We start from the raw sequence: 20,354 nt of genomic DNA, 5'->3' as shown, positions 1-20,354 counted from the left end.
ACATGCCCATTATCTCCCTCTCTTCTCCTGTGGAGACCAATCACACAAGTCACATTGATGAGGCGAACTGGGATGCACAGTTCCCTTGGTGGTCACTCAGATATTTGCTCATCAGTGTAGTAGGAACACACAGCATTAATGTAGGCTTTTGATACTAATCATGACTGGGCCTCTGCTGTATATTTAAAGTTAATGTAACATTTATACAAACAAAAATAGTACAATTGCAAGAGTCCCTGCCTTCTGTGTGTATGGATCTAAGCATAGTACTGCTACTTCTGCTTCCGTGGAACAGTGTTAAAATTCTGTCTATGGCCACCTATTGGATAGTCTTAGAATTAATAAGATGAAGCAGTTCAAAGAAAAACAATTCTGATATGCATGAGGAGTTTTAATAAATCTGGCCATGTTTACATCTATTTTATATAAACCAGTTGCTAGAAGAAAGTTTCTGTTGGGACATTCTGAATTTCGGTGTACTGCTACAAAAATGAAAGGATGTTGCTAGAAAAAGCAGTTGGGAAAAGAGAGCTTGGATCCTCTGCCACACAACTGGAAGAGAAAATGAAGAATAGAAAAAAAAGAAAATGAGAACTACAGGCAGTGCTTAAAATAAGAAGTTTTCACTTTGCGGCACTTTAAAATAATCTCTTGAATTGCCCTTAGCAACCTAAACTGAAACTTTAAAAGGTTTCTGCTTTGGAAAATGTACCTTGAGATTCTCTGAGAGCACACTGTTAAAAATGAAATGCCCTTTCAATGGCTTTTCCAGCAGTGAAACACCTCCCACGTTCGATCTGATTTTGGTGAAACTTTAGAAGGAGCAATATAACTACTTGATCATATGGCAAAAACTGAAAATACCACTTTATTCTTTACTTTGATTAAATGTATTCTAGTAATATTTGCATACAAAAAACCAGCACAATAACAGTTATTAAATATTTGAGTCATGACACTATAAAGACTTACAAACTTTGGAATTCTGGCATAGAAACACTTCATCAGAATCATAAGTGTACAGCTGGAACAGAATGGTGACAATTAAAAAAAAATCCACTAAGGTTTGGTCCTGCTCCCATTGAGAGTCAATGATAAAACTCCCATTGACTTTAATGGCACAGGATTAAGCCCTGAATCCTAGACACCTTCCTAACAAATAGTCCCCCTGGCCTGAACAGGACAGCTCATGTGAGTACAGTGAGCAGGATTTGGTCCTAGATCAGTTCAGAGTAACAGGGAGATCATACAGTATAGAAAAGCAGGCAGTATCTTTCCAGATTTTATTTTAAAAATATAAAATATTCAGCACTTCAAAAACTTACTAGTGGCTCTTCATTTGCAAAGGAAACTACTCATTACTTGGGGAATATTTACTAAACATATACAAAGAATGGTTCTCCCTCAGCTGGAGTAATTATCATTCTACTTTCTTGTCCCTGACTAAATGTCTACATCTGGCAACAGAAATCATTTTGTTTATTTTTAACAACCCACTTCCAGATTACTGGACTAAATTTGGACGTGAAGGAAGCAGGTGCAGCTCCAACAGGTGTTGACTTGCACCAATTGGTCTGCTGAGATTAAAAGCTAACACTATAGAAGGGGGAAAAAAACAAAACATTATAACTACTAGTGAAGTTATACAATCATTTTACATTTGCGTTACCATAAATTAATATAACAATGACAAGTGAATGAGAAACTTTGAACTAGTTATATCTACAGTGATACAAAACTTGAGGATTAATCAAAACCTCAAACTGGAAGTCAATTTATCACATCTCTTGCATTGAAAGAACAATCAACTATTTTAAACGTTGTAGAACAGATAGTGTAAAGCAGAGGAGCTTCATGGACTTCAAAGAAACTCACTCAATTCCAGTGATGCTATCCTAAGTTTATCCCCACTGAAAATCCTGCCGTGTTCTAAATACCCCTTTGCTTTGCTAATACTCTCCCAGAAACTTGAAAAAGTAAAACTGGTCTGTCTGTTCATAGTTCAAGGTATACTTTTTTGAATGTTTAACTTCTGTAGCATGCCAGCAATTACAAGACTTTTAGATCCTATTTGGTGTCAGGACACTGATGAAAGTAATATTTAGTTTTATACGTACTGAAGCTGTGAGAAGCAATTAACTTTAATGAGACTTTTTTCTTTTAATCTGCGACTGATTAACATTAGCATGATTACTATGAACCACATGCAGATGTGTTGCACTGTTCTTGCCATTATGTCAACAGTCCTTAAGATTGGGTCATATCTGATTTCAAACTCATTCTATCTCTTGGCATCTTCTGTATGAAATCGCCTTCATTTGAAATATGTGCTCCTTCCTCTGTGTCTGAAATATGTTATTAATCGTTGCCCTACTGGGCCACTCTTACATGTTTGATTTACATCCTCGACCTCAGCTTGCCGACAAGGGGTTTATTAACACAAAATTCTGCCCACCATGATGGTCTCTCCAGCACCTTGCTGCCTTGAAGGACTATTGTCCACAGATTTTTATACAGCTGCAAAAGAAGAAAAATGTAGATTAACATAAGCAGAAAATCATTTAAATTTCACAAAAGTTTAAACAATTCAAATAAAACCAACTGAAATGGAATTGCAACTGTATTTCTAGGAATACAGAACAAGCACAAGGAATAAGCACAAAATAAAGTGCATAATTACATGAAAGCAAGAACAAAACAAATTTGGGATCAGATCTTAGCTGGGGTAAACTGGACTAGCTGTGTTGACTTAGTTGAGTGAGGCTGATTTGTGCCACCTAAGGATCTGCCCTTGTAACTTTTTAACTGCTATAAAACAATCATGAAGCAAAAGAAAAACAGTGACAACTCCAGGGTTCTTGATTTCTACTTAATTTTCCTGGTGATTTTTTTTAAATTCCATCTTTATTTCAGTTATCTCAACAAGCACAGTTCATAGAGGAAAGATGAAATGAAGCTGTGTTTCATTCCGTCCATGCCTCTGGAAGTTATAGCTGAAAATACTCTGTTTTTACCCTTCTTTCTATATGTTTTTGGCAAGTTACAGAATTTTTCTCCCAGATGTGAACACTTCTGTTTGAGCATCAGAAATTCCTCTCCCATCAGCACATTGCTAATTCATCAGTCTTTCCCAACTTATTTTATACAGCCCAGCTAAAAGCATTAAATGGGAAATAAATTCTGCAAAAGGCCACTTTAATAGTGTAGATCTGTTGAGCACTAGTCAGGTTACACCTTTTGCTATTTGGAAATATTTGACAGTTTCACAATTAATTTAAACTTTTAATACCATCCTAGAAAAATGGGAGGAGGTGAGGGAGATCAGATTCTCACCTGGTGTCAATCACAATAGCTTCAATGACTTCAATGGTGCTACACAAATTTACACCAGCTGAGGCTTTGGTCCTACATGTATGGAAATCAGATCACTGATTTAGGTGCCCAAATAGGAATTTGAGTACCTAAAAGCAGACATGCAAGTGTAAAATTTTGACCACGCAATTGCTGACACTTAGCCACAGGGTAAGTTTAGCCCTTTCCCCCCATGAATAACCCTCCCATTGATGGGGAGTCCCATCCTTCGGAGGCCACACTCCAAAACTACCAGATCTAGAAGATTTTAACAAAGTCACAGGTAGACTGTGTTCAGTGCCATGAAAATGACCACCTCCCTCTTCTTTCTCCTAATTCTATGTGTCTGACTCTTTGGTAACGACTCCCCTGCAATCGAATAAGTGAATCAGAAGTTGCTGCTTTCATTTTGGGTAGCTGCAACAGCTTGATTAGGAACAGGGTGGTTCTTTCATTTAGACTAGTTAATTTTTATGTTGTTGATAGTTCAAGCAGTAAACAAGGAAGTGGAACAAAAACTGTCTTCAGCATTTTGATGATGTGTCTAAAACAACGTTTTAATTGGTGTCTGCACAAGATAAAGCTGAAAATGCCACTTAGGGTTCCTGGAATGGAGACATCCATTGGACTAACAGATGAGTGATCTTTAGTCTCTCTTGTAAAAGAAATGAAATACTTTTTAAACGAGCTTTGCTACCCCATGACACAGGGTCAGATTTTGCCTAGCCCTTACCCAAGTACACAATATGGGTGACAAAGGGAATGATGTCAATATAGTACAGTATGTTTTGGATCAGACCCAATATTCAAAGAACATTCTTATATCCCAGCATGGCCTGCATACAGGCCAGGCAGAATTGCCAAGTGTCTGCTTATGAGAGCAGAGATTGTTCCATTCGTGCTCCCAGGAAGGGGAACGGATAGCGCACTGGGGAAAGTAGCACCTCATGAAGGGGTGGGTATTGTAGTAGGTGCTCTCTGCTGCATACTAGAAAACTAAGGGGGCCATTCTGAATACTTTTCACTGTTCCTTGAGGGAAAGTGCAACTCTGTACCACCCTGTTCTGTGAGCTGTGCCTATCCAGTGTATTCACTGTAGCTCTCAGAAAACAGTGTATATATTGTTTTGTTCAGCTGCAGATGTAAGAGGTTAGTAAGATCCACTAAGAGGAATTTTTAGAACGGAAATTTTACAAGAATCATCCAGCTGTACAGAAAGACACTTTCCAAAGCCCTTCACTCTTAACTGGATTGAGGAAGAAACTGACATGCGCAAAGGGATATCTGCAAATGAGCAGCACTTCCAGGACCCACGACACAATGGTATTGCTTAGATGACTGAATGACACTACGAGAAGGCAGACACTGAAACACTCTGGCCAAGATTTTCAAAAGTGATTTTGGGTGCCCAACCTGAGACCCTTTGAAGAGGCCTGATTTTCAGAAAGTGATGAGAATCTATCCCCTTCAAAATCGGGGCCTCTGAAAGGTGCCCCAAGTTGGGTACCCAAAACCCCCAGTCACTTTTTTGAAAATCTTGACCCGTTTTTTTTAAAACCAAATTGGTTTGAGGCTCAGTTAATTAATGTTTGTAAAATACTTTGAGATCCTCCCAATAATGGTGTAAAGCACAGTGGTGGCGGTGTTTATTATTATTTCTGGTCTGTAAGTGTATCTGTTACTTTGCAAGCTAAGGGCTGTCTCAATCCATCACAAGACACTTCCGGACATCATGTTATATATTCTCATTGAATAAATGTGATTCTCTCATGACACACTTTTTGTTAATATCATTCTTGCGGGGTATTGAAAACTAGAAATTACAAGCTGTCGCCTTCAAATCCCAAGGGCTTTCTTGGTCCTGTTTTCAGGCTAGGGAGCTCTGAGCATGGAGTCTGGATCCTCTGCTGTCAGGCTGCCAAGAGCCAGCCTAGAGAAAGGTGGGGTGAGTTGTGTATCTTTAGCATCTATACCACACACCAATTTCGGCAGCATGTAGTGTATGTGTAGCTACATGCTGCAGTTTAAAGCAGGCTGCGGCCACACTTCGGTATATAGCTACATGTGTCAGTGAAAGGCCCTGGCAGGAAGGAGGCAGCAGGGAAAGGATGAGTGTTTTCCCTGCTGCGTCCCCCACTGCCAGAGACTTTCCCTGCTGGAGTCTTTCCCTGTGGCAGGGAAGGGCTCCAGTGGCAGGGAGTTGCTGGGGCCTTTTCCTGCTGCTGGAGTCTTTGCCTACGGAGGGATGCAACAAGATTCCACGCTGACAGATGTATGGCATGAGTGAGCCGAGAGCATGTAGTGTATGTACTCCGGGTACATTCCTACACCCTTCCCGCATGCTTTTACTTGCTTACTCCATGTCTCATAGTCTACACTGCTATTTCTGTCAGTGCTAGGAGGGCTATGCATGTACGTACACTACACACCGCTGAAAGAATCCTGCAGTGTAGACGTACCCTTAGGGAGCAGCCCACATTGTGTCTGTTTTTGGTTCTTGTGTGTTAAGGTTCTGGGTTTTAAGAAATAAAGTAGTGTTAGATCTTTCTGGAAGGTTGCAATGTAATTTCTCTGTTTTTAGGCCATGACCATAACAATTCTTAATTGGAACAAGTTTTAATTTCACTTTGCTCTCATATTAGACATTTTCATTAAAAATCGGGGAAAAAAAGGGTAAATTACATTCACAGATAACACTAAAATGAAGGTGTTGTGAGCACCAGTGAGGTCAGAGTAATCATTCCTAGAAAGGTTAGAAATATGGGCAAGGAATAAAAACACAAGATTCAAACTGGTAAAGTGAAAGCTATTACATCTGCTGAGACAATAATTTGAAATCGCAACAGAACTAAACAGAAACAACAACCTCGGATGAAAATCTAGCTCCATTACAATCAATCGGAGTTTTGCTATTGACTTCAAAGGGGCCAGAATTTTACCCTTAGGGTGATAATGGATGGCAAATTAGATTATGCTGGGCAAAGTGACAGAGAAGTAAAAAAGACCAGTCCACTTTCGGGGTCTATGTGCATAGGTACAGCATCATGGAACAAGAAGATAGTAACAGAGAACCAGACTCAATGAGTTTGGGAATCAGAAGGGTTGGAAAAGTTAGAAGGATGTTGGAGGCCCTCCAAATATTAAAATATCTAGAAAAGAGATCTTATGGGATGTACAGTAGCTTCTTCAATCCAGGGTATGCACAGATTTCTACCAAAGCAATACATTCTGAACAGTAGCATGTGACTTCCCCATATACTGGAGCATATTCTCAGCAAGTCCAAATTGTCATAGCTCCATTGAAGTCAAAGAAGCTATGATAATTTATCTAGTTACATAAATGCCTTTTTAATTATTAGCTTTACAAACACAGGAAGGCTTCTCTTTACCTCTCCATCAGCTCTGCCAATGGGTGAGTTCAGAATGAAGTCAGGAGGTGCAATGACATCCACCAAGGCAACTGCATCATCTTTCAACTGTTTAAAAACAAAAAGCATAAATTTGGCAGCTCTTCTAGATTTCTATGGTTACCTACGAACAACAAAGCAGTGCTGGAAGCCACCAGCCAATGGTAACTTAAGAAGTTACACTTTGAAAGATCCACTATCAATACACTGTCTATTCACACTATTTTTGTCTTTCTTCCAGAGCAATTAAAAAAAAAAAAGACCCAATTCTGTATTTTAGAAGTTTTCCATGCTTTCCTTAAAAGCATTAAATTTTATTTTCATCTAGGCAGTACTGTGTATGTCCATACAAACTGATTTAACACACAGCTCATTCATTAACATACAATTTTCAGATTCTTCTTCTTTACAATTCATATTTTGCCTGGTCAAAATGTGTGCTAGCTTGAAAAGCTACGGGTTGAGAAAAAAATAACACAGACAATATTTATGAGCAGAGATGATAATGAAATAAATAGAATGGCATTGCTGCTCTAGTGTTTTATTGGCCTCCCATATCATCCAATAAACACATTACTTCAAATGAAATCCAGAGCATCATCTTCCAAGAATTTTCCCTCAAAATATTACTTTCTTTGAGCTCTTGTAGTATACTCAGGATTTGATCCAATGCTACTAGCCTTCCCTTTTTTAAACAGGCTATTCAACTGCAAATAGGCTAGCATCCTGGTAATCTCTTGAAGTGCAGAGTAAGTGGTATGTCTGTCTTCCGTTATTGGCATGTTGTGTTGTTGTCTATCCACACCAAAATGATGTTAGAGACTTACCTTGGAACAAAGCTCCAGAATAGCATGCTGTATGAATCTACCAGGCTGTTCACCTGAAACATATCCACCTGAAAATATATTTACAATGAAATTAAATGGTGAAGTTAGGATTATGTTGAGACACCTCTACCCGATAGAACGCTGTCCTCGGGAGCCAAAAAATCTTACCGCGTTATAGGTGACACCACATTATATCAAACTTGCTTTGATCCGCCGGAGTGCGCAGCCCCGCCCCCCCGGAGCACTGCTTTACCGCGTTATAACCGAATTTGTGTTATATTGGGGTAGAGGTGTATATTCCTTTTACCAATGGCATGGTTTTATAAATCTCTTCAGTATTTATGAAGGTGAAATATAGCCTCCTGTGAGAGTTGTGATGACTTTCTCACTCAAGAGGCAGACTTTAAAAACTCGCCACCAGGAGCCTTTTACATGTGTAAGTCACAAGGCTTGTCTACGGCCCCAGGGTGTGTGAATCAGAGCATGCATTAGCATGCTGCGCTGTAACTGCCCTGGGTGGACGCTGTGGCCATGAACTAAAAGGTACCTAGTTTACATTAACATAGTCCTATTTGAAAGAGAACTATGTTAATGTTTGGGGGGTGGGGGAGATAGCTCAGTGGTCTGAGCATTGGCCTACTAAACCCAGGGTTATGAGTTCAATCCTTGAGGGGGCCACTTAGAGATCTGGGGCAAAATCAGTACTTGGTCCTGCTAGTGAAGGCAGGGGGCTGGACTCGATGACCTTTCAAGGTCCTTTCCAGTTCTAGGAGATGGGATATCTCCATCAATTTATTTATTTATTTATTTTAATTTAATGCAAACTAAGTACCTTTTAGTTTGCACCAGCAGTGTCCACATGGGACAATTACAGCACAGCATGCTAGTGTAGACAAAACCGCACTTGCAGTGTGACTAGATATCACCCCTCCCCCAGGGGCTGGATGTCACAGAGGTGTATAAGTTCACTACAGCCCTTGTGCGAACAGAGCTGAGGCTTTTACGTTAGCTAATAGAGGCTGACTCTTCTAGATCCAGAGCTGAATCCCTGCTTCTGACAGCCTACCCAGTAATGTTGCATTACACAGGCAATAACTAAATGTTCTATCATATACTTCAGTCAAGATTCTCTCTCTCCCTGCCAAAGTCCAATGCACTGTATAGAAAAAATGAAGGTTACAATTAGGGCTTTTAAAAAAGCGATCCCTGCTGAAGATAGATTTGTTCTCACCTTGGTAGAGCACGGCCATGTGTTTACTTAAAGACCACAGTCCATACAGAGCACTAAGATGCTTTAGCACAGGCTGGAGTGTAGATGGCGTGTCGGGATCATGAGTGTATTCGTGATACCTTTGTAAGACTGTTTGCTCGATGAAAGCGATGGCTAACGAACGACAGTAGTATACCTTAAGAAACAGAAAAGGATTAAATAACATGTTGACAAACAAAACACAAAAGGGCCAGATCCTCAGCTGCTATAAAATGGCATGGCAACATGGAAGTTAATGGAGTTATGCCAATTTACACCAGTTGACAATCCCCCTCAAGTTTTAATGAATAAACATGACTCTCTGGGACGTGTGCGCCTAGGCAAGCGTTTTCAAATTGTGCATTTCAAATGTCTGTTTGGCTAGGGACAATTTTAGGTGTTTTGGAAAGGCAATGGACATATCTACCGCAACTGGAAATAAGGTTCCTAATTCTCCACCACCTCCCAACTTGGACAGTCACTTCTACCTGTCTAAAGTCAGGGCAAAACTGATGTATAATATGCAACCGTTCTGATCTGGCAGCATTTCACACCCACTTTGTACTGGTGTAAATGACTACAGAAGGTGGAAGACAGTTGAGAATCAGGTCCAAGGTCTTGTTAATGCCCATTGAGCCCTAATAGAAAATGCTATAGAAATTAATATGAATGATACCAGTAGGGTTCTATAGAAATTATTCTAAAATCTATAGTACTGAATAGAGACTGCTCTTCTTTTTATACATTTTTTTTAAACCATCTTATGGAATTCTATAGCAGGGATAAAATTTTCTACTAAATTATAGGAAAAGGAAGGGCCTGATCCTATAAACATTATTGGACATAGTGCTTACTAGTCCCCATTGACTCTAATGTTGTTTGAAAGAATGACGCAACTAACCCTTTGCTCTTACCCTATTAGCAAGGCAAAAAAAAATCACTACCTCTTACACTATTTTTAATACACGGGATAAAAATATAGGGACTGAGTATTTGCATAGGAAGATTTGGCAGCCTTTACATATCCACTGGAATACCATTTAAATTTGAAACAGGTTGTTATATGAATAGGAAGCTGTTTGTGTTATAACAGTTTTACACTGCTCTCAATTGTTTCCTACAGGCATTAATTTTGTATTATTCAACTTGTTGGGTTTGTTCTATGTTCAGTAAATCACAGTTGGTTGGGTTTCTTTTAAATCACTGCCATAGACAGGATATTTAAAAACACAAAATCCTATTCCAAATAATTCCACTCTCTTTGTATAGTTCTTCAATAGCACCCTTGTGTCACAACCAGAGATAAGCTTGAACAACAAAATCCACATCTGAACACCCATAAAACTTTGGGAGGGGAGAGAGATTTTTTCACCCTCAATGGTTGGACCTGAATTTAGATCAGAATTTCGTGATTAGATCAATTCGCTAGTCATAATCAAATGTCTCTCAATATCCCTGTTGGAGCCCTGCGAATGAGTTCCCTCCTCCCCCCACTTCTTCCTACTTTATAAACCCAGTCTTGTAGTCCTGCATTTTTCCCATTAACCTTGTGGCTGAGAACAAATGGACAGGACTCCCTTCTGAGCCCGTTAATCCTGTTCAGCCAGCATGAGACATCACAGATGAGTGATACAAAGCATTCCCTCCCCTGTCTGCAGTGAACTCTCAACTCACAATAGCCCAGGGATATGCGAGGAATCTGCCCCAGATCTCCTGCAGCATGACTGAACACTACATCATTTCTCTACCAAGAGGTTGACAGAAAGTGCTTCTTCACGCCCTAGTGTTTTTAAATCAAATCTACAAAGGTCTCCCAGCATGCTAATCATTTTCAGATGTATTTAAGGCACATTATTTACAAGAAAAATCCTCCCCTGTGCTGCACAAGCATTGTAGGGAGGGAAGAGAGCCTAATGAATACAAGGAAGAAGTAGGGCAGGGTACCTCTATACTGCTCAGCTTCATAACACACTTGGCTATGCACCACATTCCTAAAGGGGTGTAGTCATTGGGTAATGGGCAGTACCAGATGGAATCATAGTTGTATTTATGCTGCTGTCAGTAGTAAGTGCCAGACAGGGGACATGTTGTTCACAATCTGATACTGACCCAGCAAAGTAGACATTTCTCTCTTATTCTAAGCTGTTGCTCGGATGAAGGCTCTGATGGTGGTTACCTCTACTATAGCTTTTGCAAAGTCCCAACCAGCAGAGCTATCCTGGGTGGTGGAAGCCTGGATGAAGCCAGGTCTTCTCTACTTGGATACAGAGTTGAGTGTTTCTTGTTGCAAGTTTTCAATGTACTTTGCAGGTAAGGTCGGTAAGATTGGCTGCCTCCAGAGCAGCAGATCCCCCTCAGGAGTGACAAATGCCAAGAATTCTGTGTTTTGGGTTCCAGCCAGTTTTGCTCACTGAGGATAGAGATGGATGGGGAAGTGCTGCAAGCTGTGATTTGGAGCCATGCCCTCCTTGGCTGTTAAAATCTTGTTAGAGGACAGTAGATCCACTCGTAGTATGACTGTCAATGTTTCCTTTTCACTTTCCAATACTGTCAGTCTGGTATCTGTCATGAGGGCTCTGCATTTGAATTATAGACATTAGAGATGGAAAAGACCTATTAGGTCATCTAGTCCATCTACCTGCCAGAACAGGATTCTTTCCTACAGTATGTATTTGGCCACAAGCGCAGCATAATAAGCAGATGTAGATGTACTAATTAGGAGCGGTAGTGGATTTAATAGTAGTAGATATAATCTTCAAAAGAGTTAAAAATTAAGATTAATTTGAATTTATTACACAACTATGTCTGCACGGTTCTGAAGGAAACTATGTTTTGAAAGATTTTACTGATCATAGTTGTCCTCCTTTAATACAACGCACATGGATGGGAATACATTTTTATTAGCTACTATGATTTCCTGCTTTATGAATGACAGAAGGTTAAGGCAAACAAGATCTGGCAAACTTGGAGGAAAATAGACAGTAAATAAGGTAGGACTCTGAATAAATTGTTACCTGACTGTTGTTTCTTGCTTCAAAATCACTACTCCCAGACTGTTTCTCGTGGCTCAATTTCAGGACACTTTCTCGGAGCAGGTAACAAACCAGCCATTTATATGCAGCTAATGGAACTGCAAGAGAGAAGAAATTTTCCATGTGGTAAAGAGAGGAAAACTGAAATATTGCATGTTGATGCTCCCATTGCTAGTAATCACAAAAAGAACTGACTTTATTCTAAACTCATGTTATTTGGGACGGATACTGGATTCCTCTTAGAGACTTATATAAATCAATTAAAATCTCCTGCAGCCATTGCATCACAAATATTCAACCAAACAGTGTTGGGCAGTGTTATTCCTTGGACAAGAACCTCTGAGGAATGCCTAAGCACTGCAGGAAGTGATTCTATTCTCTCTGAGCCGACGCTTAACCAGCTGAGTTGCTGGAGATGTTGGAGTAGATTCTCCCTTGTGGCCAAGTTCTGCTAATTGCAGGGCAGAGGGAAAGTTGTCAGGGAGCCAGTTGTGAACCTTTTCCTCTACAACCTGACCCTAGCATAAGGAGCTGCTCTAACTTATCCCACTGATGTAAGGTTCCTGAATGGACCTTATCCCTGAATGCCCTGCCAGTGGAGGGCAGGCATAGCAAAGCTCCACTCTGCCATGACCCTTCCCTGCTTTCAGCCTTCACCATCCTTCCTCCGATATCCTGGAGGTGGGTGTGGGCAGCTTTCACAGGAGGAGCTATGCCACCTCCACCAGCTTGTGACCACTGGAAAGTTGCCCTTTGCTAGGGGAATGCTCTGCTGGCAACCCACTGCCACAAAACAGCAACTTTTGAAGTGCCTGACTGGGGCAAAGTTGCCAAGAGAATCCTGACCATAGTCTTTGAAATAAGAATAAACAAGGTCTTGGCCACATACATTCATTAAATGTCCCATGACACTTTTCACAAGAATGGGTTGTTTCCTGTAACAGAGTCAAATTCTCAGTTTATTATTTATATTCTGCCTCCCTACTGGTTCAATCATGTAAGGTATTTTCTCTTCCTCTTCTAAAGCTCAATCCTGAAAGGTACTGTGTATCTCCTTGCATTGAAGATAGCCAATACCTTGTGGGTTGAGCCCTCAAAAGTTGTGGCGTGACGGTATATGCCATTAAACTGTTACCATGTTCCACCCATCTGTGGCTGTATTTAAGTGGCAAGTGAAGTAACTACTGCAGATCAGCTTGTTAAATTTTTAAAGCACTCTGGGATTATTAGGGAAGCAGGTATTAGAGAGTACATACGGGCATGTTTAGTGTTAAGAAAAAGAAGACTGAGGGGGCACTTTATAACCATCTTCAAATATATTACGGATTATTATAAAGAGGATGGTGATCAATTGTTCTCCATGTCCAGTGAAGGTAGGACAAGAAGTAATGTGCTTAATCTGTAGCAAGGGAGATTTAGGTTAGGTATCAGGACACACTTTCTAACTATATAAGGATAGTTAAGTACTGGAATAAGTTACTAAGGGAGGTAGTGGAATCCCTGTCATTGGAGGCTTTTAAGAACAGGTTAGAAATACACCTGTTAGGAATGTGGGTACACTTGGTCCTATCTCAGTATGGGGAGGAGTACTAGATAACCTTTCAAGGTCCCTTCCAGTTCTACATCTCTATGATTCTTGGGCCTGGTCTACAGTAGGCGGGGGGATCGATCTAAAATACGCCACTTCAGCTACGAGAATAGCGTAACTGAAGTTGCCGTATCTTAGGGCGACTTACCTCGCGTCCTCACGGTGGGGGGTCAACTGCTGCCGCTCCCCCGTCGACTCCGCTTCCGCCTCTTGCCGCGGTGGAGTACAGGAGTCGACGGCAGAGCGATCGGGGATCGATTTATCGCATCTACACTAGACGTGATAAATCAATCCCCGATAGATGGATCACTACCCGCCGATCCAGCGGCTAATGTAGACATACCCTTGGCTAAATCCTGGTGGCCTAAATCCTAGTCAGAGACTTAGTCCAGTGCTATTAAATTACTTCTAATAGAAAATTAATACAGATGAACAGATTTAGTTTTTTTTCCAACTGTGATTTGGCTGCTTTGGTAGGTATTAATTGAGGAGACAGAAATGTGCTTAGTTATTAGTTTGTGCTGTCCAGCATGTCACAAGCTTGAGATTTACCACAAAGACAAAACAAACAATCATTTCAGCAAATCTTTTTTCTAAGCCTTTGCATTTTGAAGCTAATCAGATGTTAAGTTTTTGTCATAACTATTGAGGCATTATCTCATTTGGAGCGCTGCATCATTACCGAAACTTCAGTAATCCCAGCATTTCTTCATTCAATTAGCTGAGCATTGAAGCAGTTATTTTGGATGCCAGGAAACAAGCAGATTGCCTGTTAATGACATCTATAAATTAAGGTTAAATTTCTACCCACAATAAGTTCTCAGTTTCATAGACTCACTTTTGTCTTAAATCCTCATATAGATCGAATTCCCTCTAATTTCCCCCTAGGGGCCAATTCGGGTAAATAGCAGCAATAAGATCGTGGGAATGGCATGTACTGTCTTTCTTAATTTGATTATAGCACAGAAAACTAAGACAAATGCTGAAGCTCTTTTCTCACTGTTTCTCCATTTTTTCCAACCAAACCAAAGACAATTACTACACAGTGACATACTTTGTCTGTGCATATTGTACTATTCAAAATGTTGCCCTGCTCTCTCCACTGTTCTAACTCACATGCACTTTCCTTATAAAGCTATTTCAAGGCCCTAATCTAATTACATCAAATGGAGATCTGGCCCTGGCCTTGTCTACACTACACAGTTTTGTCAATGAAAATCAGGTTTCATAGACAAAACAGTGGAGGTGTACACACAACAATGTTCCTCCCACCGATTTAACTCTCCTGCTACACCAACAGAATAAAACCACCTCGACGAGCGACATAGAGCTTTTTGCGACAAAGTTACAGCGACACGGTGTCAGCGTAGACACTGCACTTGTTTATGTTATCCTAAGTGGCCTCTGGGAGGTGTCCCACAATGCCCATCATGACCACTCTGGTTAGCAGTTTCTACTCTGCAAAGGTACTCAGGCATGCGCTCCTCCCACTTTAAAGAATTTTTGAAATTCCACTTCTTGTTTGCTCAGAGTGGACAGCTAATATCGCATCTTCCCAGTTGACCATGCTGGCTTTCCGCAGCAAATAGGCTCCCACGTGGAGTACAATGGAAGTTGCTGGATCTGTTGGGTCTGTTTGGAGAGGAGGATGTGTAGTCGTAGCTCCAATCCAGCCATAGGAATGTTGACACCTCTGAGCAGATTGCTCGTGGCGTGGATGAAAAGGGGCAAAAAAGGGACATGTAGCAGTGCCATGCTAAGATAAGGGAGCTAAGGCAGGCGTACTAGAAGGCAAGGGAGGCCAACCGTCGCTCTGGTATGGCACCAAAAACATGCTGCTTCTACAAGAAGCCGCACACCATCCTCAGCAGTGACCCCCACCTCCCCTGCCAAGAGCCCCCTGGATACTTCGGGGGGACTGGAGACAACAGTCAGCGGAGTCAGCCCTGAGGAGGATGTGGGACAGGCGACAGGCTCATCTGATGGCGTGGCAAGCCAGGACCTCTTGACTCCGGAGTGGTCTAGCCAGTCCCAGCAGTCCGGTTCTGGTGTGCCTGAAGCAGGAGATGGGAGCTCTGATGAGTACTCATTTTACTTTGATAGTGCATGGTTGCATAAGGTAGAGGTGTCTTTTATTTTGCTACATGGTGCATGTGGGAGAAGGGATTGAAATTAACAACCCTAGGTACTGTTTGCATCTGCTTCACATTTCCCTGTGCAGCTATGCAGTGGAGGTCTTGCAAAACAGTTTGTTAATGCACACTGGGATCTCCTGGGAATCCTCCATAGAGATAAAACGGTTACTCATCTTCTTGTAATTGTTGTTCTTCGAGATATGTTGTTCACGTCCATTCCAATCAGGTGTATGCGCGCGCCGTGTGCATGGTCGTCAGAAACTTTTTCCCTTAGCAGCTCCCGTCAGGTTGGCTGGGGAGCCGGCTGGGGAGCCCCCCTTCAGTTCTTTCTTACTGTTGGAACTGTCTCGCTTGCCTTGCAAAGTACTCCCTTAGATTAGTTATCTAGTTCTCTTTTTTCAGAATAGTGTTACTAGGCGCTTGTAGTGATCCCCTTCTGAAACCACCCAAATCCTTTGTCCAATCTTGCGCACACACCCTCGGGTCAAATTCACCATGATTAGCGCTCTGGCCGTGCTTGCCAAGGAAAAGTGAGAAAGAGGCGTATGTAACTTTTATGCTTTTCTGATTTCAGACTGAGTGAAATCACAATACTGACTCTGTGTATTGTTTCTTTTGCTTCTGCAGATGTGCCCTTGAGGGCCAGCTCCTACACACTGGTGGAGCGCCTCTGTCAAATAAGAAGGTGAATGAGGAAGTAAGGGCAGCTCTCATTTTGTAGTCCTTGGGCTGTAGGGCGGGTATGAGCTCTGCACAGAGTTCAAGGAAGGTGGCTTTACGCATATGAAAGTTCTGCAGCCACTGCACGTCATCCCATATCTGCATTACAATCTGATCCCACCACTCACTGCTTGTTTCCTGAGCCCAGTAGCAACAATCCACCGTGTGCAGCTGCTTCGTGAATACCAACATCAATCTTGAATTGTTTCTTTCCATGGCACACAACAGCTCATGAAATACTGCAGGATCAGCAGTTCATAACACTTATCACTAGACTGGTGAGCAGTGCAGGATCCATGCTTTCAGGCAGAGATGGCAGGTGCAAAGTTTACAGGGGCAGATGAAAAATTGCCTGAAATGCAGTTGGAAGACCTTGGAATTTTGGGATGGAGAAAACTCGCAGAACTCTAAGCAGGAGAAGGTGATGATTTGCACAGTGGGATAGCTTTTCACAGCTCTCTCTGTTGGTGCAGGAAGCATTGTATGAACATGCACAGGCGATGTAATTACAGCAGTTTATGATAATCGATGTAACTTAAGTCTACTTAACTCTGTAGTGTAGACATGGCCTCTCTTAAAAACAATACAATAGCGGAGGACAACTACCAACAAATATAACTTCAGAGGAACAAAAATAACACTTTACTTGAAGAATACATGCAAGCCAATATTGCATGAAACGATTTCTGTCTAGCAATTTCATGCTAGAATTCAGTTTTGTGCCAATGAGACATATTAAGAAATTAAAATTTGGTCCCTTGTAAATTGCAATGTGCATCACACAACATAAATAAATAGTAGAATGCAATTTGATAGAGAATATGTTATAAGAAGTGATGGTTGAACTGAAAAAAGCACTGGATCAGGTGAGAATTCAAATGTTCAGCGGTCAGCTTATCAGATCTAGAGCTGGATAAATACTACAGAAAACTTCGTAAATTTTTATATAGGATTTAAATTTTTGAAAAATACCAACTCCATAAGTTGGCTGAAAAACAGCAAATATTTTTGCCAAAAAAATCATCAAAAATTTGAAAATTTTAAACCAGCTCTATCTGATTCCCTTTGCTGTCTAGAAAGTAGGCTGAAAGGAGACTGCACTTCTCACAGCCACCCAGGTCACAGGTAGCACAAGAACAGCACCTGTTTTTAGTGTGTCTGCTTTGGAATGAAACCAAAAGGTGAAGAGCTGTGCAAAAGTAGGAATAAAAACACCCAACCGATCAAGTTAATTCCAATCCTAGTTCTCTTGCAGTCAAGGCTCTACACATATCATAATAAATACCAGAGGAAAAACATTGCTTATTAGGGATCATAGAATCATAGGGTTAGAAGAACATAAGAATGGCCATACTGGGTCAGACCAAAGGTCCATCCAGCCCAGTATCCTGTCTACTGACAGTGGCCAATGCCAGGTGCGCCAGAGGGAGTGAACCTAACAGGTAATGATCAAGTGATCTCTCTCCTGCCATCCAGCTCCACCCTCTAACAAACAGAGGCTAGGGACACCATTCCTTACCTATTCTGGCTAATAGCCATTAATGGACTTAACCTCCATGAATTTATCTAGTTCTCTTTTAAACCCTGTTTATAGTCCTAGCCTTCACAACCTCCTCAGGCAAGGAGTTCCATAGGTTGACTGTGTGAAGAAGAACTTCCTTTTATTTGTTTTAAACCTGCTACCCATTAGTTTCATTTGGTGGCCCTTAGTTCTTATATTATGGGAACAAGTAAATAACTTTTCCTTATTCACTTTCTCCACACCACTCATGATTTTATATACTTCTATCATATCCCCCCTTAGTCTCCTCTTTTCAAAGCTGAAAAGTACTAGCCTCTTTAATCTCCCCTCATATGGGACCCGTTCCAAACCCCTAATCATTTTAGTTGCCCTTCTCTGAACTTTTTCTAATGCCAATATATCTTTTTTGAGATGAGGAGACCACATCTGTATGCAGTATTCAAGATATGGGCGTACCATGGATTTATATAAGGGCAATAAGATATTCTCCGTCTTATTCTCTATCCCTTTTTTAATGATTCCTAACATCCTGTTTGCTTTTTTGACTGCTGCTGCACACTGCGTGGACCTCTTCAGAGAGCTATCCATGATGACTCCAAGATCTCTTTCCTGATTAGTTGTAGCTAAATTAGCCCCCATCATATTGTATTATTTGTTGGGTTATTTTTTCCAATGTGCATTACTTTACATTTATCCACATTAAATTTCATTTGCCATTATGTTGCCCAATCACTTAGTTTTGTGAGATCTTTTTGAAGTTCATCACAGTCTGCTTTGGTCTTAACTATCTTGAGCAGTTTAGTATCATCTGAAAACTTTGCCACCTCGCTGTTTACCCCTTTCTCCAGATCATTTATGAATAAGTTGAATAGGATTGGTCCTAGAACCGGCTCTTGGGAACACCACTAGTTACCCCTCTCCATTCTAAAAATTTACCATGTATTCCTACCCTTTGTTCCCTGTCTTTTAACCAGTTCTCAATCCATGAAAGGATCTTCCCTCTTATCCCATGACAATTTACTTTACGTAAGAGCCTTTGGTGAGGGACCTTGTCAAAGGCTTTCTGGAAATCTAAGTACACTATGTCCACTGGATCCCCCTTGTCCACAGGTTTGTTGACCCCTTCAAAGAACTCTAATAGATTAGTAAGACACGATTTCCCTTTACAGAAACCATGTTGACTTTTGCCCAACAATTTATGTTCTTCTATGTGTCTGACAATTTTATTCTTTACTATTGTTTCAACTAATTTGCCCGGTACTGATGTTAAACTTACCGGTCTGTAATTGCCGGAATCACCTCTAGGCCCTTTTTAAATATTGGCGTTACATTAGCTATCTTCCAGTCACTGGGTACAGAAGCTGATTTAAAGGACAGGTTACAAACCATAGTTAATAGTTCTGCAATTTCACATTTGAGTTCTTTCAGAATTCTTGGGTGAATGTCATCTGGTCCTGGTGACTTGTTACTCTTAAGTTTATCAATTAACACTCCTCTAGTGACACTTCCATCTGTGACAATTCCTCAGATTTGTCACCTACAAAAGACAGCTCAAGTTTGGGAATCTCCCTAACATCCTCAGCCGTGAAGACTGAAGCAAAGAATTTATTTAGTTTCTCCACAATGACTTTATCGTCTTTAAGTGCTCCGTTTGTATCTTGATCGTCCAGGGGCCCCACTAGTTGTTTACCAGGCTTCCTGCTTCTGATGTACTTAAAAACATTTTGCTAATACCTTTTGAGTTTTTGGCTAGCTGTTCTTCAAACTCCTTTTTGGCTTTTCTTATTACATTTTTACACTTAAGTTGTCAGTGTTTATGCCCCTTTCTATTTACCTCACTAAGATTTGACTTCCACTTTTTAAAAGATGCCTTTTTATCTCTCACTGCTTCTTTTACATGGATGTTAAGCCAAGGTGGCTCTCTTTCAGTTCTTTTACTGTACATTTAAGTTGGGCCTCTATTATGGTGTCTTTGAAAAGCGTCCATGCAGCTTGCAGGGATTTCACTCTAGTCACTGTGCCTTTTAATTTCTATTTAACTAACCTCCTTATTTTTGCATAGTTCCCCTTTCTGTAATTAAATGCCACAGTGTTGGGCTGTTGAGGTGTTCTTCCCACCACAGGGATGTTAAATGTTATTATATTATGGTCACTATTTCCAAGCAGTCCTGTTATAGTTACCTCTTGGACCAGATCCTGTGCTCCAATCAGGACTAAATCGAGTGTTGCCTCTCCCCTTGTGGGTTCCTGTACCAGCTGCTCCAAGAAGCAGTCATTTAAAGTATCGAGAAATTCTGTCTCTGCATTTCATCCTGAGGTGACATGTACCCAGTCAATATGCGGATAACTGAAATCCCCCATTATTATTGAGTTCTTAACTTTGATAGCCTCTCTAATCTCCCTTAGCATTTCATCATCACTATCACTGTCCTGGTCAGGTGGTCGATAATAGATTTCTACTATTATATTCTTATTAGAGCATGGAATTACTATCCCTAGAGATTCTATGGAAGATGTGGACCA

At 40.9% G+C, this 20,354-nt stretch overlaps 1 protein-coding gene across 4 annotated transcripts in view; it reads right to left on the bottom strand.

Annotated features, from left to right (window-relative positions):
- Window positions 1-376: 376 nt before the first annotated feature.
- ACOX3 (acyl-CoA oxidase 3, pristanoyl) overlaps window positions 377-20,354 on the bottom strand; it is a 67,234-nt gene continuing 47,256 nt past the window's right edge. For 3 of the 4 annotated variants that reach the window (XM_054029399.1, XM_054029401.1, XM_054029402.1), the window contains 5 exons: window positions 11,849-11,964; window positions 8,817-8,991; window positions 7,586-7,653; window positions 6,741-6,827; window positions 841-2,517 (listed from right to left, as the gene is read on the bottom strand). In XM_054029399.1, coding sequence (XP_053885374.1) covers window positions 2,398-2,517; window positions 6,741-6,827; window positions 7,586-7,653; window positions 8,817-8,991; window positions 11,849-11,964 — 566 coding nt within the window. In that variant the 3' untranslated portion in view covers window positions 841-2,397. Of the gene's footprint in view, window positions 553-840; window positions 2,518-6,740; window positions 6,828-7,585; window positions 7,654-8,816; window positions 8,992-11,848; window positions 11,965-20,354 lie in introns of those variants that run through there. The other variant, XM_054029400.1, reaches the window with a different exon arrangement.

This window comes from Malaclemys terrapin, chromosome 5 (assembly GCF_027887155.1).
Source record: "Malaclemys terrapin pileata isolate rMalTer1 chromosome 5, rMalTer1.hap1, whole genome shotgun sequence".
In the NCBI taxonomy this organism is placed as follows: Eukaryota; Metazoa; Chordata; order Testudines; family Emydidae; genus Malaclemys; species Malaclemys terrapin.
The sequence above is the reverse complement of the archived record's forward strand: the minus strand, read 5'-3'. Positions and strand labels throughout refer to the sequence as shown.